Source organism: Zalophus californianus, chromosome 17 (assembly GCF_009762305.2).
Source record: "Zalophus californianus isolate mZalCal1 chromosome 17, mZalCal1.pri.v2, whole genome shotgun sequence".
Taxonomy (NCBI): Eukaryota; Metazoa; Chordata; class Mammalia; order Carnivora; family Otariidae; genus Zalophus; species Zalophus californianus.
Genome location: NC_045611.1, coordinates 41,587,140 through 41,610,683, shown reverse-complemented (window position 1 = coordinate 41,610,683; position 23,544 = coordinate 41,587,140). Strand labels below are relative to the sequence as shown.

Sequence of the window (23,544 nt, the reverse complement as noted above, 5' to 3'; positions counted from 1 at the left end):
GGTGGGGGGACGCCTGGGTGGCTCAGTCGGTTAAGCGTCTGCCTTCGGCTCCGGTTATGATCCCAGGGTCCTAGGATGAGTCCCCAGTCGGGCTCCCTGCTCAGCAGGGAGCCTGCTTCTCCCTCTCCCTCTGTAGCTCTCCCTGCCTGTGCTCTCTCTCGCTCGCTCTAATAAATAAAATCTTAAAAAAAAAAAAAAAAGATGGGTGGATATTCCCAAATACTAAGGGTTATCATCTCTGGATGGTAGAAGTAGAAGTGGTTTTCTTCCTTATTTCTACTTTGGAAATCCTTCTGATCTTTCTATGCTGTCACTCTGAACCCCTGCAACTTTTCTCAAAGGTCTCATCAGTGATGATGATGCAGCTCCTGAGCGGGGAACCAGGGCTGCAGAGCAAGGACCTGGAGCCTGTGTGACCTGGGCTGTGGGTGCACACTCTCCGGCGCTTGGTCTCAGAAACTGTCTGGGACACTTTGGTGACATCCACCCTAAAAGGCTGAGGCCACCTGCTAGGATCCTGGCACTGGACCGCCCATTGGGCTCCTGGCCACCACCATGCACCAGGAGAGGCAGGAGCCCAGTGCCTGAGGAATGGGGAAACAACCACTTCCTTCACTCTTACAAGTCCTTAATTAAGTCCAATTGTCCTTATCTGGCCTCGGCTTTCTTCATGAGCAAAATCAGAGAAAACATTTCACTTTTCATTTCTTTTCAAAAGTTTCAGGAAATAAAAAATCAAGAAGAAAATAGAAAAATTCCATTTTAATTAAACTGTACAGTCTGAATTGTTTCCTCTGACACTAACCGAAGTTAAAAAGAGAAATCAATTCCTACAACCTTCCAAGGCAGCCTTTGAAATGTCAAGGTTTTAAAAATTATTTTACAGCATGAATTTACATATAAATACAATCTGTACAAGGTATTAAGCGAGCAGTCGATGAGCTTCCATCATGGAGGAGACCTGGGACTGGGAAAGGCCAGGGTAGAATTCAATTACTGCCTCCTTAGTGGAAGACTTTTCAGCCTGGAAAAGGAAATAAAGGAGAAAGAAGGACAATTAGGTAAGAACTGGAAAGCCAGACAGCTCCGTGGGAGCCGAGTATGCCAGACCTCCCCAAGTCCCAGGGGCACACGTGTACCCACAGAGCACAGAGGATGACTGCAAACTATGAAAGCATCATTTAATCTGCCTTCTTAATATGCTTTTCTGTGGCCCCTACCGGGAGACTCACACTCCACACCTCATATTAGGACCTGTTTATAAAAGCAAGTTCTAATCCTGGTTTCACCTATCTCATGTAGGAGCACTGGGAAGGAACTGAAAACAAAACAAAACAAACATGTTTGTTCCAGGGCCAAAAGCTCCTAAGCTGACAGTCTTAAATCTCGGCTTCAAGGGCACAAGGGCATTCATCGAGTAGAGCTGGGCCACACTGCCTCTAGATCCTTGCTCAACAGCCCCAAAGTGGAAAACCAGATGTCCCCAACAACAGAAGAGATGAATACTCTGTGGTCCCATAAAGGGTTACTCCACAGCAATGAGGGCAAGCCAGCTGCTGCTGCCAGAATCATGTGGCCGATGTGAGAGTCCTTCTCCATGGTTCCTTTAAGTAAAGCCCAAGCGCTAATCAATGGTGACAGAGGCCAGCAGAGGGGTTACCTGTGGGAATGGGGGTAGCCAGGCTAAGTGGGAGGAGACACGAGTGGCTGTGGGGTGCTGGGGTATCCCTTGATCGGGCAGCAAGAATGCACGGAGCTGGAAGCTTATGGTCTGTGTGCATATACATACGTGTGTGCACTACAGCGTTTACTAAACCATATGATTCTTTGTCTATGAAATTCTAGAATGGGCAAGACAAACTGATAGAGACAGGAGGTAGACCGGTGTCTCGGGAGAAGGGGGTGGAGGCAGCTGACTGCGATTGCACCAGAACCAAACTGCATGGTCCCAGAAGAAAAGTACCAGGGCCCTTACCAAGAGTGACATTCCAAGCCAGGTGCTGGGAATGCAAACGAGCCCCTGTGGTCGTGAGCCTCCTGCCACCCCTCCTAGGAGATGGGTGCAGACAGGCAATGCACAGAGGGGAGCGAGACACAGAGGATGGAGGGCCCTCCAGGCTCCCAGAGGAGAACCTAGGAGACTCGGGGTGAGGAGCGGTGGGACTACACCTGTAGCAACCACAAGTGTCAGATAAGGGCACTCCACACTTCTGACCCTCCCTTCCTTGAAGAGAGGTGCTCTCGTGGGTGCAAGAACCCCTCCAGCCCTCTTCCTAGGCAAGGATGTACATACGTGTGCACGCAGGGAAACCCAAAGGCCTGAGGACAACATTTTAACATCAACAGCACCACCTGTATACACTGTTCTGCAGCTTTGGGTCTCTTGATGGTAAGTTTTAGATCCAATCAGTGCACAGCTGTGTGCCCATGTTTTCCGACTGCTGCACGGTGCCCACAGCAAGCCCCTGCTCCAGCCCTCCCACCGCGCCCTCCAAATGGGCACTGACGGGCTTCCCCAGCAGGAACGACTCATCAGATGGCCCCAAATGCTCAAGGGTGAGGGCCTCAGGTGTTGGTGAGGTTCTGTGGGCCTGGCCACGTGACCTAACTTCCCTGTCCCACCTATAAAGACGAGGGGCCCCAGGTGTCTGCCTCACAGGGGTGCATGTGGATGAAATGAGCCATGCCTGGGGTATGCTCCTCCCCCGCCCCCCCCATCATACTGGTGTGCAGGAGGACAGGGAAACAGGAGTGGGCACAGCCACTTCAGGAGGCTCGGGATGAAACTGAAATGCTCAACTCCTTTGTATTTTTGAATCATGAGATGTATTGTCCATTCTGAAGAAGTAAATGGAAAAGAATAAGGGGTGGCACTTGTATTTCCAGATGGCAAGATATGCTTACAAGGCCAGAGTAATTAAAACAGGGTGGACAGAACAGTACCAAATGGCTAAGAAACCAAAGAGGGGCGCCTGGGGTGGCTCAGTGGGTTAAGTGTCTGCCTTCAGCTCAGGTCATGATCCCGGAGTCCTGGGATTGAACCTTGCATTGGGCTCCATGCTTAGCAGGGAGTCAGCTTCTCCCTCTCCCTCTGCTCCTCCCCCTACTCATGCTCTCTCATGCTCTTTCTCAAAAAAAATAAATAAAAAGAAAGAAAGAAAGAAACCAGAGTGAAGGGGCGCCTGGGTGGCTCAGTTGGTTGGGCGACTGCCTTCGGCTCAGGTCATGATCCTGGAGTCCCGGGATCGAGTCCCGTGTCGGGCTCCCTGCTCAGCAGGGAGTCTGCTTCTCCCTCTGACTCTCCCCCCCATGCTCTCTCTCTCTCATTCTCTCTCTCAAATAAATAAATAAATAAATAATATTAAAAAGAAAAGAAAAGAAAAGAAACCAGAGTGAAGAATGGAGGAGCAGGCCCGCACAGGGACTGTGGACATGACCAAGCTACTCTACCTTTAATGAGCCAGTTCGGCGCGTAGGGCTGACATAAAGGGCTCACCCCTGCCTCTCCCCCTTCATCCTGAGCCCGCAGCTGGACTTCCCCTTCCCAGCCCCGTGGTGACCAGGCCATGGCAGCAGTGAAGACCGTGACATCCAGGCAGGACCACAACCACCCCCGATGCCATCCTCCACCCATCCCCTCCTAGGAGGGCCGTGCACTGAAGCAGAACAAACTGGGGTCCTGAGTACCTTTCTTGATTTTCTTTTCTTTTTTCTAATTAATTTATTTATTCATTTTAATTTAAAATATTAATTTATTTTAAGTACTCTCTACACCCAACATGGGGCTCAAACTCACCAAAAAATCCAAACAGATTAAACAAAAACAAAACTATAAAAGCAGAATAGCTCATAAACATATATAAACTCTTGGGTTAGGGAAGACCTTTAGGAGACAAAATTATAAAACATACCCTGCCCAACCATTAGTAAAACTGAGGGCACCAAAAATTAGAGCTTCTGTACAACAAAGATAATTAAAAGTCACATGATAGGTAACACACTAAAACACAAGGGATTCATATCCAGAATTATCCTTTTTTAATTCCTAAAAATCAGCAAAATACTACCTTACTTGACTGAAACAAGTAAAACAAACAATGTAACAGAAAACAGAACACTGTACAAAGAATGTGAGCAAGCTACTCAGAAGCGAGCACATAGGCAAAGGCTGTCCTCCAGCCACTCAACCTCATTACTAGTCCGAGAAATACAAATTAAAAGTGAGATGCCATTCTTCGCCCATCATGCTGACAAACATTTCTGAACTGTTTGTAGCTGATGTAGTAACAAGGTGAAATGGATACAGACACTTCCAGAAATAATTTGGCAGTATTTCTTCATTCTACATGTTCATAATCCATAGATTTATGCTACATAAAATTGTAGTATTTATTTTTAAAATGTGCAACAAAACGTGTGTGTACATATGGTATGTGTGTGTGTGTATAAGAAAGACTGAACAAAAAAGTCTTAAAAGTTACACACGAAGCTGACGGCAGAGGTTGCTGGAGAGAGAGGTTTGGAAACTGCTCGAGGACCACTTGAAGCTTTCTCTGTAAGGTTTGAATTTTCACAATGATAATATATTCACATATTACTTGTGTAGTAAAAAATGAACTTCTAAAAAGCCTAGTCAATATATACATTTATCACTTCTGACATCTGCCTCTCAGCAACTACATCAAGATTCCCACAAGCCTCTGGAGGGCGTCCGGAAACCACCGTGCCCCACCCCCTACCTTCTGAGCAGCTCCTGGGGTGACAGGTCTGCAGGCCCCTCGTCATCGCTCTGGCTGTCGCTGCTGTCTGCATTCTCAGAACTACTACTCTTCTCCGATTTTTTATTCTTTTGCTTGCCTTTGTGTTTGTGCTTCCGGTGCTTCCTTTTCTGAAAAAGAATAGTGAGGCGAGGCGGGGTGTGGGGGGGGCCAATGGGCGTTTCCCTTCCCGATTCCTATGATGACAGGCTAAGGAAGCATTTGGTTGCTGGGCTCATTCAAACACAAAGACAAAACACCTCATTTGGAACGAGCCTCCTATGGGACAGCCCAGGGCACACAGCTGTGCACACTCTCCGCCCCACACACTGAGGACTCCTCCCGCGCAGACACAGCAGAACCAGGCAGATGCGGGCAGCATGCCATCTTGCCACTTAGCCCCCATCTTAAGCCAGGTGAGGCCTGCCACCTCCCATGAGCTCAAAGGTCCATGTCGTTAGGCATATGTGATCAACTACCTATCAGGATGACAAGGACGGTGGAAAAGCACAACAAAGAAACAAGTAGAAGATCCGAGAAGAGCAGATACATTGGTGAGAAACAAATGAATTTGGTTTTCAACCTGGCAGCACATTTTTTCCCTGTCACCACAACAGAACTTTCATCATCTTCCAAGCTCAGGAATCCTTTCTTTCAGGTACACCTTCCAAGCTCATGAATCCTTTCTTTCAGGTAGCCAATTATGGAGCTGTTTGTCATCCATTCCACCACTGCCCAGAGCACTCTGGGACCCAACACACTCATTAACCGAATTAAAAGCTTGTGCCATCACTGGATACACACGGATCATGAGATTGGGGCTGTCAGGGTGAGAGCACACACTACTCCTTCAAGTTTCCCTTACCTCAAGTAGCAAGCTATGGACCCAAATCTGTGTTTGTAATGATGACAAAAGTTGTAGAGAAAAAATGTTCAAAACAGTATCTTCATCTAATATTGAATGAATAGCCAATTAATACTATTCTATTATTTAATATTCAACCATTACTCTAAAGTATTTCAATGTCCTTTTTGCCTACTTTTTAATGTTCACAAATAAAAACTGTTCTAAGTACAACTGAGTAATTAAAATATTCTGTCTGAAAGTTCTTGAAAATTGAAGGCTTATATGAATGTCAACATTTCTGCCAAGGTGTGCAGAGGCCCACGTGCCCCGAGGGGGGGCGGGGCTTGTCTGCAGGACAGAAGCAAGGACACCAGAGCCTGCATCCGGTCCCGGGACACCTAGAAGGTACTCACCTTCTCTTTCCTCCGTCTGTGCTCCTTCTTGGTCTTGTGTTTTTCTTTGTTCTTTTTATGTTTCTCTTTGTGAGGTGCCTCAAGTGTCTGACGAAGATCTGAAAGGCAAATGTAACGCAAATGTAACACACACGTAACACACACGTGAACTGCTAGGTTAAAGGAAGACTAAATTACTGAACTGGGAACTGTTGATGTAGGTGGAATGTTTAACATTAGGGTGGAACTCCTGCCCTGCCTCACTGATAAGCAGATTAGCATGTCACCTGGTAGCTCTATATTTAGAAACTGCCAGAAACCTCAATACTGGACCTGTGTGATCCAGCCAGTATCTTGCCACTGCCTTATCGGCTAGATGAGTCAGATGAAGATAAAAGTGGACCAGATTGCACAAGCCTTTTGCAATTTAATATCCTCGGGCAAGCTCAGAGACGGACCAGAGTCTGAACCTCAGCTGAGGTTGCCAGCAGGGGTTCATTGCTCAACTTCTCCAAGCCTCAGTCCCCACATCTATGAATAGAGACAGTAAGACTCCCTGTTCTCTCAGGGCCATAGAGGACTGGATGGAACCAGGCACGTGAATCCCATAGCCTAGAATCTGGCACATAAATGTCAACTCCTCCCTTTATGAAAGCACATTATACATGAATTTGTCTTATAAACTGAAACCCTAGAAAACTAGCATCAAAACAACACAATGTATGTCGCCATTAAAAATGACCAAACAAGTGGCATATGCCTGAATTCTCCACCTCCAAATGCTGAACAAAATGTTTTCATAGGGCATTAACTTCCAGGTAACCAAATCAGCAAAAATTAACAACAGTAGAAGCAGGGTAGATCATCAGCTTTTTCCACCTAAGGGAGAGGTGTTTCAGAAGCATGGATATTTCCAAACCCAGGGAACAGGTGCCTGTAACTCTCCAGTCCCATCATTTGGTCAGGTATTTTAAAATCTGACCCCCCCCAACTTTTTTTTTTAATGCTCGTTTTTGAAAAACCATCTCCCCTTGATAACCCATAGACAAAATTAAGTAATTAACTATTACAAGGCTATCAAAGATGGTCTGAGAAATGGGCATAAATAACTTCGCTTTTAGATGTTGAAATACTTATTTTAAGCTGAAGATCTGAACAACTAAAGCAAATCAGAAATATATTCACTGCAATTTTTCAAAACCTCACACTTTTTTTATCACCTCTTTGAAGACTGGCTTCACTAACCAAAACAATATTTTTATGTGGGTGCTATAGGAAACTATCAGGGAAATAATAGAATTATGTCATCTATGTACCTGGGCCAGGTTATCAGGTGTTTGCTAACCTGGCCTTCAAGGAGAGGATAGGCCAGTCTAAACATTTTAACGAGATGTCAGTTTGAGATGTTGCTGACTGACACTGGGGGAGGATGGACTGCGTTTACTTCTGAAAGAATTACTTTTACTTTATTTGCTACATTAGCCAAACTATAAAAAAGTCTCCGAATACCTTTCTCCCTGCAATTCCTCACCCAACCCGGTGTCCTAGATTTTTTAATTTTTTTATTTCTCAAAGTGACATCTGAGACGCTCAGGACTCTACTGTACGTATCTAAGTGTTAGAAAGAAAAAGAAGTTGCAAGGTCTCGGAGGCTATAAAGCAACAACTATCATTTAGGCACTCTGTGGAAAGCGATGAGATTCACAATGTGGCTAAGAACAAATAAACCAGAAACAGATGTATATACAGCGACCCCTGAACAACACGAGTCTACACAGAGCCACTATGTGTGAATTTTTTTCAATAAGCACAGTACTGTACATGTATTTTCACTTCCTTGTGATTTTCTTAACAACATTTGCTTTTCTCTAGCTTACTTTACTGTAAGAATACAGTACATAATACATATAACATACGTAAGAAGTGTTAACCAATTGTGTATGTGATGGGTAAGGAATCTGGTCCACAGTAGGCTATTAGTAATTAAGTTTTGGGGGAAGTCAAAAGTTATATGCAGATTTTCGACTGTGCATGGTGTTGGCACCCCTAACTCCTGCCTTGCTCAAGGGTCAACTGTATGTATGTGGTTGACCTCGTGTTGCATTAGACAGGTAGAGGTGATAAGACGGTTAGAGTTGTCACAGCTCAGGGGAGACACTGGTGCTGATGCAAATGGGTGAACCAACGAGCTCTCAACTCACTAGGGCAGAAGACAGGAGGCAGCCGTGGGCCGAAGGGTTCTCTTTCATCTATCTGCAGCTTTTGTATCGGGAATGAAGGTACGGGCTCCTGGGGTGCCGGCTCGCTAGCTGAAAAACACCAGAGTATTAATTCTATTTATATTAATAGTAAATAATATTATACTAATACTAACGTGTTTGATTCTTTAATTAATACCTGTTGCCACCAGATAATGCGTGCTTTTCTTCACCACTTTGCTTAACTAGCTCACGCCAGGCGCTAAGGATACAGCAGTGAGCATGTAAACCTGACCTCCAACCTCGTGGACATCTGAGCTGGGAAGTCAGTCACACGGGGTATCTGCAACCAAGTGCACCAAGGGCTGCAACACAGAGGGGTGTGTATAGCACGCGCTCGGGATCACCTCACTGAGACCTGAAGGGTTGAAAGATGTCTTCAAGGAAAGATATCCTCTGAGAAGAAGAAAAACTTAACAACAGGGATCTAAGACTATGTCCCAGCTCAGAAAGTCTAATTTCACTCTAAATAAATTATCAAAGAAGGGAAAAGCTGAATATAAACAAATTACCATATTCACAGTAATAATCTCGTTTTTTAAAGAGAGGACTATGTCTTCAGAGAGTGGAAAGAAAAATGCAAAAAGTATGGAAAAATATGCATCAAAATATTAACAATGTTTATCTCAGGGAAGTGGGATTCCAAGGGACTTAAGCTTTCTACATTTCTATATTTTTAAACTTTAACAATTCAAGTATATATCACTTTGAAATAAAAAATAAGTTGGGTGGCTTTTTTCCCCACAGAAATAGGAAATAGGCATTTATGAATCATCTAAGAATAAACAATATTTTATATCTCTTTGCATTTTTTTGGCTAAAGACACTAAAAATATTATACCCAAGTCCACCACAGACTGACAGGGATCACAGACCACCCAAAGGCTGAGATGGAAAATTCTGTCCACCCACCCAAGCATCTGAAAAGTCTCTGACGCTTGCAAGCGCCGAAGGGCCTCCTTTTCTGTGCCAAAACTCCTGGCTCGGGGAAGAGCCCCTGTATACCCAGGACCAAATGTTGCCAATAATCCTAGCACCTCATCATCAACCAGGTCAAAAAAAAAAAAAAAAATCTATTTTTTAAACAATAAATTTACTAGTTTTAAATTCTTCTCAACTAGGGCAAGGAAAATCAATATTATCAAACACAGCTATCCTAAAAATACACCAGAAATTTATATCTGATGCCACAATTAAAAATATAAAAGATTAAAACATCATTGCTTGCTAATTATCCTGGGTTAGAACTGCACACTAACGTGATGTGATGAGCACTGGGTGTTACACGCAACTGAGAAATTGTTGACGCTACCTGAGAGTAATGATGTACCATGTTGGCTAACTGAACTTAAATTAAAAAAAAAAAAAAAAAAAGAACTGCACACTAAACAAAGAAGCAGCTTCTCTAGAGACATCCTCATTTTCTTCTTTAGATCCCCAAATCTAAAGTATCCACGTACTGTGTGCCACAGATGAGGTTTCCACTGAGTCAGTCTCTTGGGAGCTTTTGAAGCCAGCCTCCCCAGGACCTGCCTGATCATCCTCGCTGTCACCTTGCTCATCCTCAGAGGATGAGGACTTCTCATCAGACGAACTGGCAAAGATGGCCTTAAACAAGTCCATGGATGGACGGCTGCCTTCTCCTTCAGTCTGTGAATCCTCACCTTTGCTTATATTCTGTATTAACAATGAAATAAGAGTCAGGAATGAAGAAGTAAAGGTGAGGGGAGCCAGACGTTCTAGAAAGACAGAGACACACACGTTTATGCTCAGGTACATGGGTTCCCCACCCACGCGCTGCCTAGCTAAACAATGACCGCTCACATGGCATTTATTCTTCTGATGTTTCTGATTCAACCACTGCAGAACGAGCCAACTGGTAGAAGCAGCCAAAGACTCTCCTGGAGACGGGTCATTCATCAGAATGGCAAAGGAACCACAAAAATGCAGTGGGAACTAGCACAGTACCTCTGTCCTGTTCTCAAGAGTCTATCGAGCCTTCAGAGGACCAAGATGAGAGGTTAATGAAGGCAGCCTACTCATATAAAATGCTGCGGAGAAAACAGGGGCTCCGCACGGAGGGGAGGGCGCAGGGAGCCCGTGCATTCCATGGTCAAGGAACTTCCCTTCACAACTACACGTCGCTAGTCCTACAGGAAGCCCAGCTGTGGACAACCAGATTCGCCGAACAGACAGGCAGTAACGTTGTACAGACTCAATTAAATAAACAAGGAGCAAAGGCATGAAGAAGACACGACTCCTCCCCACCAGCAGCTTCTCCCCAGATGGGCGTGGGGTAATCTGATGTGCTAAGTGCAAACAGCCATGATGAGACAGAGAGCCCCGGGACTGGCCTCGATCAGAATCCACTCCGGTCCTTCCACTGTACCCCTGAAGAACCCGGGTCAGAGACACGAGGATGCACTCACGGTGCGAATTCGAATTCGTGCCAAGGAGGTGGGTCTGGACTCTACCACTGGTTCTCCTCACTCTCAGCGGGGTCACTCCCCATACCCTATCACCTCCAGTTTCTGGAGCAGAGTTACAAATACCCACAGGAGGAAAACTGGTACAAGACAGTGACATTTGTAGTTTTAAAGTAAACTCTCTTCACAGAAAAAAATTAAAGAAGTAAAGTACACCATTCCCTACTAAAAATAACTGGGGCACCTTGGAGAAAGGACTGATTCCAGAGCTGGGGCTGAATAAACACAAAGATACGCCCGGACATCACTGTGCCCAGAGAGCAAAGACAAGCTTACAGAGTAAGAGGAACATCCCAAAAAAACACAGAAGCCAACCTCCTGAAGGAGCTCCAGCCAGCCAAACTAAGACCATTTGAACATTAAAATAAATAAGGGTAATACTGAGTTAGTCCTTAAATAAAACAGGAAACCATGGGTCCACAGTTTGATGAGGAACAAGATATGTATATATTTCAGAGCTCCTTGATAGTCATTAAAATAATTAAGTATGGGGCGCCTGGGTGGCTCAGTCGTTAAGCATCTGCCTTCGGCTCAGGTCATGATCCCAGGGTCCTGGGATCAAGCCCCACACTGGGCTCCCTGCTCTGCGGGAAGCCTGCTTCTCCCACTCCCTCTCCCCCTGCTTGTGTTCCTGCTCTCGCTATCTCTCTGTCAAATAAATAAATAAAATCTTTAAAAAATAAATAAATAAAAAATAAAATAAAATAATTAAGTAAAAATTAGTGATAAATTAATAAATAAAAGTACTTACTAAGTACAGAGGGCAAAAAAACTAACTTCACAACAGAAAAGACTGGCAGATACCACCTTACTCAAGTGACCAAAGTGAACACCAGCAACGGGACAAGTGGACGCCGTGCACCGCCTGACAGCATGCAGCGAGAGCCCAGCCGTAGCCCCACTGAGGTAGTCCTGCCGAAAGGGCAGAACCTGAATCTAATCCTGAGGAAACATCAGAGAGGCCCAAACTGAGGACACTCTACAGAATACTGGCCTGCAATCTTCAAGCCTCAAGATTCTGAAAGACAGGAATTGTACCAGACTGAACGAGTCTAAAGGGGCTCTGATACTAAATGCAATGAGTGACCCCAAGCAGCATTTTCTGCTATAAAGGTCATTATTAGGACAACTGGTGGAACCTGAATGGGTCCAAGGATTAGACACAGCAGGAATGCATCAGTGCTGATTCCCAGACCTTGATGGATGTACTTCGGTTCTACAGGGGAACACCCTTCCTTGAAGGAAACACAGCAGAGCCGGGCACCTGGTTGGCAACTTATGCTCAAGTGGTTCAGGGAACAAAAGTATCTAAATTACATTTAAACTTCTGACACCGCTTCAAAATTGTTCAAAATTATACAAGAAGGAGTCTGCCCTTCAGCTCAGGTCATGATCTCAGGATTCTGGGATCGAGCCCTGAGTAGGGCTCCCTGTTCAGCAGTAAGTCTGCTGCTTCTTCTCCCTCTGCCACGTCCCCCCACTCCTGCTCTCTCTCTCAAATAAATAAATAAAATCTTTTTTAAAAATTATACAAGAAGTCAGGAGAGAGAGGCTGACAGGGAAGCACAGGAGCTCATGGCAACAATTCCCCAGAAAAGTCATGAATCTGATGTCTTTACGGCAAACCACAGGTATCAGCGTCACATGCACAGGCTGCAACTGAATGGCAACTGGCCCATATCCGTCTTCACAGACACTTCTGGCCATTCACACTATGCCAACTCAGAAAAAGCTTTCAAAGAAAGAAATTAAATAACCCAGAGAATGCAAGTGAGATTCCTACAGTCACCTGGCTAATAAGTGAAAAAGCAAGAACCAAGACTTTTTCCAGGCAAAATTATCTAAATACTATCTCAACATGATTTCTGGGAAAATCTAGAAGTCCTCCTAACCCAATGACCATAGCACAGAGCCAGAATCCCTGAGTAAGGTTTTATGCCATTTAAGAAATAACAGTAGAGGGGCGCCTGGGTGGCTCAGTTGTTAAGCATCTGCCTTTGGCTTAGGTCATGATCCCAGGGTCCTGGGATTGAGTTCTGAGTCGGGCTCCCTGCTCAGCGGGAAGCCCGCTTCTCCCTCTCCCACTCCCCCGCTTGTGTTCCCTCTCTCACTCTCTCTCTCTATCAAATAATAAATAAATAAAAATCTTCAAAAAAATAAAAATAAATAATAACAGTAGAAACCTCATGGAGAGGTTCCAAATCCACGCTGGCAGCAGCTGCCAGGCTTTGATGGATGGGAACCCTTTTCTCTGACCAGAGAAGCGGTGGTCTCAACAATCTGAAGCAAATCCTACTGCTTTTTCCCCCTTCTTGCCCTCTTGCCACTTGACTCCAGCCACAGATAAAGTCATAGGAAGTGCAACCCAGAGCAGGGAAACTAAGTTCCAGCCTTCTGAATGGAGGGTGTGACAGGGAGCCTGAAAGTCAGACAGCATCAGGAAGATCATGATGAGGAGCTCGTAAGAGAGTGATACCATAGAAAGTTTGTGAGCTCCTGGCTCACATCTGAGCTGTGCAAGGGTAAATCTGACTCTAAAAAGCAAACGAAAGGTTTTGATAACAGATCTAGGGGATTAACTACCAGCCAGGTCCCAGACCAGCCACTGGGAAGTACACCCGCAGGAAAGATCTGAATAGCATAGCTATAAAGACTCTGAAAACTGGAATGACATTTGAACCCAGGTGGGTTGGAACAGGGATGTAGCCTGAACCTAATTAGGTCAGCTGTCTGCTAAAACAAAACAAAACTTCACCATTCTCCCTATAATTTAAACAAACCTAAGGTCCCATAACATAATGTCCAAAATGGCTAGGATGTAATCCAAAATTACTTGGTATACAACCAACCAGGAAAAACTCAACTTGCAAAAGACAATCAATAGACACTAACCCCAAATGACAAAAGTGTTAGAATTATGTGGCAGACTTTAAAGCCACTATTACGTGGTTCAAGAATAAGGTTAAACAAATGGAAAGATAAAAGGGTCTCAGCAAAGAAATAAAAGATATAAAGATGAACCAAATGAGAACTTTAGAAATGAAAAATACAATAACCAAAGTAAGAAATTCACCGAATGGGTTCTCTAGCAGAATGGAGATGACAGAAGAAAGAGTCAGCGAACTTGATGACAGATCAATAGAAATTATCTGATTTGAACAGAGAGAGAAAACAGATTGAAAAGAGAATTGGGGGACAATATCAAAAGGTCTAACGTTTATGTCACCAGAGTCCCAGGAGAGGTGTGAGAGTGTGCAGCAGAAAATATATTTGAAAAAATAATGGCTGAAAATGTCCCAGATTTGGTGAAAGACAAGATTCAGGAAGCTCAGCAAACCCCAAACAAAAGAATCTCAAAGAAATCCACGCTCAGACACATCATAGTCAAACAGTAAAAAACCAAAGATGAAGTGAAAATCTTGAGATCAGCCAGAGGAAAAGTCACGTCATCCTAAGGAAAGGAACAACAAGCTGAACAACTAGATTTCTTATCGGCAATCAGGAAGGCCAGAGGAAAGTGGCACAACATTCTTAAAAGGGCTAAAGGAAAGACCTGTTGACCCAGAATTCTATATCCAGCAAAAACATCCTTCAGGAATGAAGATAAAACATGGACATTCTCAGACGAAGGAAAAATTAAGAGAAGAACTTGTTGCACCTGCTCTAAAAGAAATGCTCAATACAGGGAGTTCCTCAAACAGAGGAACTGATAGGTGAGAAAGCTGTTACCATTGCAACAGCAATGGTAAATATCCAAGTAAATAAAACGGATTGTCAGCTCATCGGTTCTTTAAACATGTATTAACAACTGAAAGCAAAAATTAAAAAACTCTTATGAGGTTTTTAGTGTGTGTGCACGTAATACATAAGGCGACATCATAAAGCCAGGAGAGTAAAGGGACCTAGAGAGAGGTAAAGATTCCACATTCCTCTTAGGATGGTACAATATCAATTCTAAGTAAACTGTGAAAAAGTAAACATGTATATTGTAGAGCAATCATTAAAAAAATAGAGTTAAAAATGTAATAGATAAATTAAAAATAGTATACTGGTAATTATTCAAGTAATACAAAACAAAGTAAGAAAGGAGAAAGAGAGCAACAAAAAGAGTGGGAACAGACAGGAAACAAAACTGTAGACCTAAATCCAAATATGTCAACAAATTACAATAAATGCTAATGGCTAAAACACACAAAGTAAAACATACAGATTATCTAAATGTATTATTAAAAAAGGACACACAATGACATACTTTTTATCAAAAATCCACTTTAAACACAATGAAATAAATAGGCTAAAAGTAAAAAGATGAAAAAATACATACTGTGCAAATTGTCAGAAATAAAGAGTAATATTACCTAATGATAAAAGGTTTGATTCAGCAAAAAGATAAAACAATACTAAATCTGTATGCACCTAACAAGAGAGTTTCAAAATACACAAAGCAAGCACTTTGGTATAAAGTTTGGCAGTTTCTTATAAAGTTAAATCTACATGTATATATTACCCAGCAATCCCACTATTGGGTATTTACCCTAGAGAAATGAAAACTTATATTCACACAAAACTCTGCACATGAATGCCATTAGCAGCTTTATTTATGAGAGCCAAAAGCCGGAAACCACCATACGTCCTTAAAGGGTGAACAACCAACAAACTGTGGCTCACCCACACAACAAAATATTATTTAGCAATAAAAAGGAATGAACTATTGATAATACATTACTGGTGAATCTCAAAGGTTTGATACTGAGTGGAAGAACCCAGTCTCAAAAAGTTATATACGTATATTGTCTGATTCCATTTATATAATATTTTGGAAAGAACAAAACTATAGAGACAGAATAGATCAATGATTGGTAGGCCTTTGCAGGAGGCGGGGGTATGAGAGCAGGAGGGAGTTTTTTGGGGTGATAGTACCATCTTGCATCCTGATTGTGGTGGTGGTTCCACAAATCTTTTTTTTTTTTTTTTAAGATTTTTATTTATTTATTTATTTATTTGACAGAGGGAGAGAGCACAGAAGCAGGGGGAGCGGCAGGCAAAGGGAGAGGGAGAAGAAGGCTCCCCGCTGAGCAGAAAGCTCAATGCGGGGCTCGATCCCAGGACCCTGGGATCATGACCTGAACCAAAGGCAGACGCTTTACTGGCTGAGCCACCCAGGTGCCCCTCCACAAATCTATGTATGTATAAAAACTCACTGAACTATACCTTTTAATGCATGTTCATTTAAAAATGAGGCTATTATAAATAAAAGTAACTTTTTATTAAATTCAAGTTTTAACTATTAAAGCAGTAATTTTTTTAAAAACACAATGTATATTTTGTTTATATTCTCCACAAAAGAAAACACATTGAATTTTATTTCAATGGTTGATGCTAAGTAAAAGCCATTCTTGGCAGAGCAGTTTATAATCTTTCCTCATGATCAAACATATGATTGAAACTATTGTAATATAGAGCAGGTGTTGGTAACTACAGCCTATGGGCAAAATCCAACCCACTGTCTGCTTTGTAAATAAAATTTTATTGGAACATAGATGAACCCAATTTTTTTCATATTGCCTATGATTTCTTTCACATTCAACAGTAGAGTTGAGTGGTTGTGACAGACACTATATGGCCCACAAAGCCTAATATATTTAATATCTGGCCCTTCACAGAAAGTTTGTGGAACCCTCCTATTGAGTGATGAAAAAGCACCATCACAGAGGACAAATGCCATAGTCAGCCTGCAAAGAGAACCTGGAAGCCCCAGATACCTTATTTGAGAGTGATTCCGTCACATGCTCTTCCTCTTTGATTACTAATGGACTGGACTCTTGTTTAGGTGGACCAACTTTTGATCTAGCCAAACTTAAAAATTCACTAATGGAATCTTCTTTCTTTTCTTGTTTAGATGTATCCCATCTGGATGGCTTTCTTGGTTCTGAAAGGTAGGACAGAGACATAATATCAGAATTAGTGAGCAAAAGGCAAGCTCTCCACTGTGGCTCTTTAATTCATTCCAGAACATCAGCAAACCTACTATGGGCCAGGCACGGTGTAAGGTGTTGGGAATGTGGCAGATGGTGAGGCAGAGCCCCAACCCCAAACAGTAGACATCTGGACTCTTACAACATGAGCTAATGTATTCACATGAACAAGTCTCTTAATGGAGGGAGAGCTTGCACTATGTGTACCCTTAAGACTTTATTCTGTTTTCCCCATGGGTTAGGGGTTGAGACCATGGTCAGCGCATGGACCCGAGGAAGCCCCACTCACTGTCGGGACCTTGGTGCTGTGGTACTTTTTCACTCGATGCTTGAGTTGGAGGCAAGGATGCTGTCTCTGGGAGCGTCAGAAAGTTGAAGACTGAGTATTTGTCACGTTTTACTCTTGGTAAGCCAACCAAAGTTGAACTGTGGGTTGAAAAGAAAACATATATGTGTAATTTTAATAACAATTCGTGTTATTAGATAACATCTTGTGTTTTTCACCACTAGCTCTTCTACTTGCTAAGAGGTCCCTGAGGGTAATTTTGCTTCTCAAAGCAAGTTTAAGAATTTGGAATGGCTGACTTTAGAGCCCATGAGGTTTTCCCTATCATAGTAAGATCTAGAATTTAACTTTGAAAATTAGAAAATGTATTTCTAGGGTGCCTGAGTGGCTCAGTCAGTTAGGTGTCCGACTCTTGATCTCAGCTCAATTCTTGATCTCAGGGCTGTGAGCTCAAGCCCCATGTTAGGCTCCGTGGAGCCTACTTAAAAAGAAAAAGAAATAGAGAATGTATTTCCATTACGGAAAAGTTCCACTGCTAAAAATATACCTAAATTTTTGACAAAACCTCTGATTCAACTATATATGCTTTTTTGTAGTGTTTATAATCAAGTAAGTGTCAAACTTTTATAAAGAATTAGCATAAGTAACATTTTAAATGTAAACTGTATGCACATTGTTAAAAAGGCGGCAAATTAGACGAGCATTATCTTTTTGTAACTTGACATATCTGAGTTTCATATCTTCGATACGGAACAAAGTTTGCTTCCTGGACGTTTGCTTATTTTTTTAGTAACAAATCAATGGAAGTTAAATCTGCAACTCTAAGCATTTACAAGTAAATTCATCTAGAAAAAGGGAATTTACATGAGTAGCTGAGAGGGAAAGATAGCTTTAATACGGGAAAGTGAGCACTGATGTAAGGGCAGATTTATCCACTTACTCTGGATAAGGGTCAGGGACATTAAACCTCTTACATAGAAGCTTGTCAGGGTGCCACTCAAATGTGTCTCGGGTGAGCTTCCCGAACATCTTCATCTTCACAGCTGACTGCTTGTCATTGACATCATTCTGGGAAAAGACATTTATTCTCTTTCATCAAGTGGTCACACCATTGACCTGACTGCTCTTCCACTGAAAAGTTTTCAAGCAATCGTCCAAAATTACAAAACAGCTGTCATGCTGCAACATTTTTTGCTAAACTATATTGGAAGCTAAAAGCATAAAATCATTTCTTATTCTATAATACTGTGTCTCTGGTGATCATTCCATTGAGGGACCTAAAATATTTGTTTTAATTTTAAAATTCATCAGCTAGGGACATGATGGCGACAGACCTCTTGGTCTCGAGGGACTTCCACCTGATCCGAATCGTCCTCCTCCTTGGCATGCGTGAACCTGGAGGACAAGGTTGAACGGGAAGACACATAGAGTAGAGCAGCCCGAGCAAACTCATCCCGCTCGCGGCCTCGCTCCCACTCTGTCATGCTGGGGTCCAGACAACGTTCCAGGGCATCTATGGGACAAGGAAAAACAAATTGCTTCACTCTTAGGAAAAACATAGGGCTTAAAGGAGAATATCAAGTGGGTCCCACTGTCTCCCTATAGATTTTACCAGAGGGGACGCCAATCCTTACCCTGGTTTCTAAGAGCATGGTGGGGAGTACTTGTCAGGTAATAGTGCTCTCCCCCTCAGCATGATTCTTTTATTGAATTCTGTCTACCTCACAGAACAGAGAAAAACATTTTGCTTATTAAATCTTCGAAGCCAGGAACTTGCTACCGCTCCTAGATAGTGATAAGCTCATCCCAACTATATTCCTAGTTTTGGCAAAAAAACACTCCTTTCTCTAACTTTTTTTAAATTCAACAAATAAACATCAGCGTGTGGGTTCTTAGTAGGGAGTGAAGACACAATAGACCGCCCTCTGCTTTTGAAAACTGATGCCTCAGGGGCGCCTGGGTGGCTCAGTCGGTTAAGTGTCTGCCTTTGGCTCAGGTTATGATCTCAGGGTCCTGGGATGGAGCCCCACATCAGGCTCCCTGCTCAGCAGGGAGTGTGCTTCTCTCCCTCTCTCCCTCTGCCCCTCCCCACCATTTGTCCTCTCTCTCTCTCTCAAATAAATAAATAAAATCTTAAAAAAAAAAAAAAAAGAAAACCAATACCTCAGATTTGCTGTCGACTCTCACAACCACTACCGTGAATGACACCAATCCCTCTCCTCAGTCTGCCCAAATTTACTCCATAGACTAGAGAGTGATTTTTCCCCCTTGTAATGGTTCAAAGCCAACTACCCTTTTAAATCAAATTTTAGACCACAGTTTAGGGCTGGTTGATTAGGATTTTAAGATAAAGTGGGGATGACCTTGTTCTCTTGGTGTGAAATACAACACTTACAGAAGGCAAGCATTTGCAAATAGTAAACGGTCTGTGGTTTAGCACATTAGCCACCGCCAAGGCGTGTTCCCTCTACTTATAACAGCTATCTTTGGGTCCTGAGATATGGAGAAACACAAGCTACTTGTTCTTACTTTCTAAGGTCAAGAGCCAGGGACTACAATCTGCACTGTTTGCAGCTGGACAAAGCAAAACACTGGCAGAGTGGGATGCTTCAAATCCAAATCTGGGACGAGGGCCAGAAGAGCAAGAGCACTTCCCTCCGGCCGAGAGGTAGGAGATCCAGGCCTAGCACCCACCTTTCTGACCCCGTTTCATATTTACTAAAAACTCTTCATATCGTTTTTGCTTTTCTGGATCTTTTGCAAAAGGTTTGAAGTTGCTGGCTCTTGTGGGGGCTGTCCCACCACTCAGTGCCACGCGCCACGAGCAGTGCCCGACGTCTGAGGAGGAGGGCTGGGCTCTGCTGCTGGAGGCATTCTGGGCCAGACTCCTGGCCTTGAGTTGAGCTGCTTTCAGGTCAGTTGCCTGCTTCATTTCTTTGATCCTCTCTTTATCTTTTTGGGACAGAAACTCTAACACTGAAGTAGCCGAACCTAAATAAAAACAATAACAGGAAGAGATGAGAAGTAACCTAAGACAACTATATTGACATTTCTGTGGTGCATACATGTTCAGTATCACAAATGTATGTCGCTGGAGCATGTCACACGTAGATTTTCCATCTCTATTCGTAACAGCCCTGTGAACTAGACAGTGATGAAATAACAAGACTCGTGCTTTACAGCGGGCAGAAGTGCAGGCCAATACACGGGTGTTTATCAGGTGAGCGAGTGGTCCTAGAATGACGGAGCTGACATCCCCGGCTCGGGACCCCCAGCCTGAGGGGCCACCACCCGACAGTCCTGCCTGGCACAAACCCCGGTTCAGAGCCAGCTGCCCCTGCAGCGTTCACTCCTGTCACAGCGGCCCCGGAGCACTGGCCTGGGCCGTGAGGACACCGCAGACAAGGCCCCGCTCTCACTAGCTGGGGGCATGGGCTTAAGAGAAGCCCAAAGTCAACCCCCGAGGATGGCTATGAGAGGAGGACCATAAAGGAAACAGGGTGACACCACTGAAGGAGACTGACAGACGAGGGCTGGGAGTGGGGTGCGGAGAATCTCTAGCACGTGTTGGCGGGGGCAGGGAAAGGCCGGAAGTTCCCTCCAAAGAGATCGTAGTTGTTGTGAGTTGAGTAAAAGGAGCCGAAGTGTGAGGGAAGAGCAGAGGCAGAGGAGACAGTGAATGTCAAGGCCCCTGCAGCGGGCATGTCATGGTGGGCGCGGTCAGAGGGCAGAAAGCAGGATCACAAGGCTGCAGCACAGAGGGTTGTGGGAGAGTGGGATAAGACATGGCCGGAAAAGGAGCCAGGGCTGGATCACGCAGCCTGCTGGGGAGCCTGGACTTGTCTTCAGTGTAAGAAGGACTGGAGTGTTTTAAGAGAGGCAGTGATATGATTTGGTTCATCAGCAGAGAGGAAGGTGGGAAAGTAAGGAGGCCAATAACGAGGCCCCACAATGGTCCAGGTGAGGGAGGATGGGCGCTTACTCCCAGGTGGAAGCAGCGGAAACACAGGATGGGGTTCCCAGCGTGTTGGGGGCAGCGCTGAAAGGACTTGCTGATGGACTTGGAGCGGGGGCAGGAATTAGGATTCCTACATTCTGATCTAAGCAGTGGGTCACTGACAAAGGGAAAACCAGGGGAATAGCAAGTCTGGAATAGGAAGTGGGGAACCACAACTTCTGCTGTGGTCTATTATATTTGAGATACCTATCAGGCTCCCAACTGCCAAGTCCAAGGTCACCTCTCACCGTGGGTCTTTCTGCACCAACCTACAAGAGATTCTCCACACTTGTCCACACTTTCAGATGCACTTGTTCCTTTTAGCTACAGTACCCTTTCCCCTGAGAAAAAAAAATCACACTTTCCCAGGCTCTGTAGGGACAGCGAAGGCACCCGTGTCCTGGTCTGCACCACATTCCTGGCAATTATTCCAAGTCTGAAAACTGCTGAGTTTAAGACCAGGGTTGTGATTTCAATGGCACAACCCAAACTTATGTTAGAAGACAACAAGTCTTAAAAAGTAAGGGATATGGGGGGCGCCTGGGTGGCTCAGTTGGTTAAGCGACTGCCTTCGGCTCAGGTCATGATCCCGGAGTCCCAGGATCGGGTCCCGCATCGGGCTCCCTGCTCGGCAGGGAGTCTGCTTCTCCCTCTGACCCTCTCCCCTCTCGTGCTCTCTCTCTATCTCATTCTCTGTCTCAAATAAATAAATAAAAAATCTTAAAAAAAAAAAAAAAGTAAGGGATATGGGGGTGCCAGGGTGGCTCAGTCGGTTAAGCGTCTGCTTTCAGCTCAGGTCATGATCACAGGGTCCTAGGATCGAGTCCCACATCAGACTCCTTGCTCAGCATGTAGCCCACTTCTCCCTCTTCCTCTGTCTGCTGCTCCCCCTGCTTGTGCTCTCTCTAATAAATAAATAAAAAATCTTAAAAAAAAAAAAAGTAAGGGATCCATACACTGCTATGTGTGCCATTCACAATACACAATTTTGTTCTCCCCGTGAGGGAATACTAAACCACCTAAAAGGTGTCATTGAGAAAACAACTCTCCATTTTGATTTTGGTAACTCCAATTATTATCAACGTAACGTTCTTAATCTTCTTCATGGCACCTACCTTGAACAGGTGTTTCTCCCAGCAACTCCCCCCGTTTGGAGGCATTCAGTTGGTGCCTACTGAGTGTCCCTGGGTCAGGCACTGACTTTCCAGCTGACTCGGACAATACCTGGAGTAAGCGGGAGTTCTCTGAGGTTGCAACTACCACAGGTCTGAAGTAATGCACCGGCCGATAGTCTCTTGGCAATTCAGGTGGTGGGTAAGTCTTAAAAAAAAAAAAAAAACTCAGAAAAGACAGGCTGTGAGATGACCATGTTTGACTTAATCAAGAAAACTGTATCCCATTGAGTGTTGTTAACCCTGCCCTCGCCAGGCCAGCTTCCAGCAGGGAGGTTGCACTGAGCACAGCCCCTCCAGGTGTCCAGCCAACATCCATTCTGGATCTGGAGAGCCACCAGGACCACACATTTTTAATATTACCCCTGCCCACTTCTACAGAGAGATGTGAATATGCATATTTTATGTGATAAGAAAGGTGGCAATAGTTAACACAACGTACTGGCTCACACGCAGAACTGGCCTACTGAAAATCAGAACATTTAGAAAAGTATGATTTGAGACTTAGAAAAAAAAAGTAATAACTTTAAATAAGTTGCTTTTAAATTCAGAATTCTTTTTCTGGTTATGTTTCAGTTCCAAGTTAGAGCTTCGGGACTTATTTTTTGATCTGAGGTAGTTTTAATTCAAAAGCTAACCGGATTGAAATTGAAATATATTTGAGGAATTCAGGCACTGATGATGACAGAACAGAAAAGTATTAAAAGAAAAGTATTAGGTACTTTTAAATTACTGTGCTAAATGGTCTCCCTTGCTCTGAGTCTAACAAACATGTATTTATGGATAGTCTTATATAAGCCATTTTCTAGAGTTTTCAGCTACCTGAAACCCTGACTGAGCTCTGCAACCAGGGCCATCCCGAATGCTCTCTGGCTATGGTTCTGGGGCCCGGCTGCACACAGGGCTCCCCTGAGGGTTTAACGACACTGATGCCCGCGTCCCATAGCACACAGCTGGTGCCAGGTGGGGCCCCCAGGTGGCTGAGACGCACCACAGTAAGCACCCAGCACTGTGACAGCCCATGAAGAGAGCTGGCATCACTGCCAGGAGGTCTCATTTCTTTATCATCTCAGCTTGACTGCCTTCTCTAAACACGTGGGCTCCCAGGTCAGCTGGCAAACCCTCCTTTATGGCCATGACACAAAAATCCAGAGGAGCATGACAGCAAGGGCGCGGGGGGGGGCAGTGCGCAGCCATGACTCTTCTTAATACCCTCCAGTGGACTCAAATTTTGCAGGCACCTCTGCGAAATCACTGATCTGTTTGGCGTCTGGATGCAGAGGCTGGGTTTTTGGCCACACATGTAGAAAACTGGCCTGTGTGTGAAAGGCTAGGGGAACACAGCCCTCTTCTGAGTCATTCCGCCCAAAGCAC

The 23,544-nt window shown here is 44.1% G+C and overlaps 1 protein-coding gene across 1 annotated transcript in view; it reads right to left on the bottom strand.

The window, feature by feature from the left end:
* Positions 1 to 741: 741 nt before the first annotated feature.
* The window catches only part of GPATCH1 (G-patch domain containing 1), a 43,135-nt gene continuing 20,332 nt past the window's right edge, over positions 742 to 23,544 (bottom strand). Inside the window, exons 10-20 of the mRNA XM_027620071.1 lie at positions 22,114 to 22,318; positions 19,696 to 19,992; positions 18,336 to 18,514; positions 17,942 to 18,069; positions 17,005 to 17,141; positions 16,503 to 16,669; positions 9,715 to 9,931; positions 8,198 to 8,305; positions 6,018 to 6,115; positions 4,740 to 4,888; positions 742 to 1,024 (exon numbers count right to left, since the gene is read on the bottom strand). Coding sequence (XP_027475872.1) covers positions 994 to 1,024; positions 4,740 to 4,888; positions 6,018 to 6,115; positions 8,198 to 8,305; positions 9,715 to 9,931; positions 16,503 to 16,669; positions 17,005 to 17,141; positions 17,942 to 18,069; positions 18,336 to 18,514; positions 19,696 to 19,992; positions 22,114 to 22,318 — 1,716 coding nt within the window. The 3' untranslated portion in view covers positions 742 to 993. The remainder of the gene's footprint in view (positions 1,025 to 4,739; positions 4,889 to 6,017; positions 6,116 to 8,197; positions 8,306 to 9,714; positions 9,932 to 16,502; positions 16,670 to 17,004; positions 17,142 to 17,941; positions 18,070 to 18,335; positions 18,515 to 19,695; positions 19,993 to 22,113; positions 22,319 to 23,544) is intronic.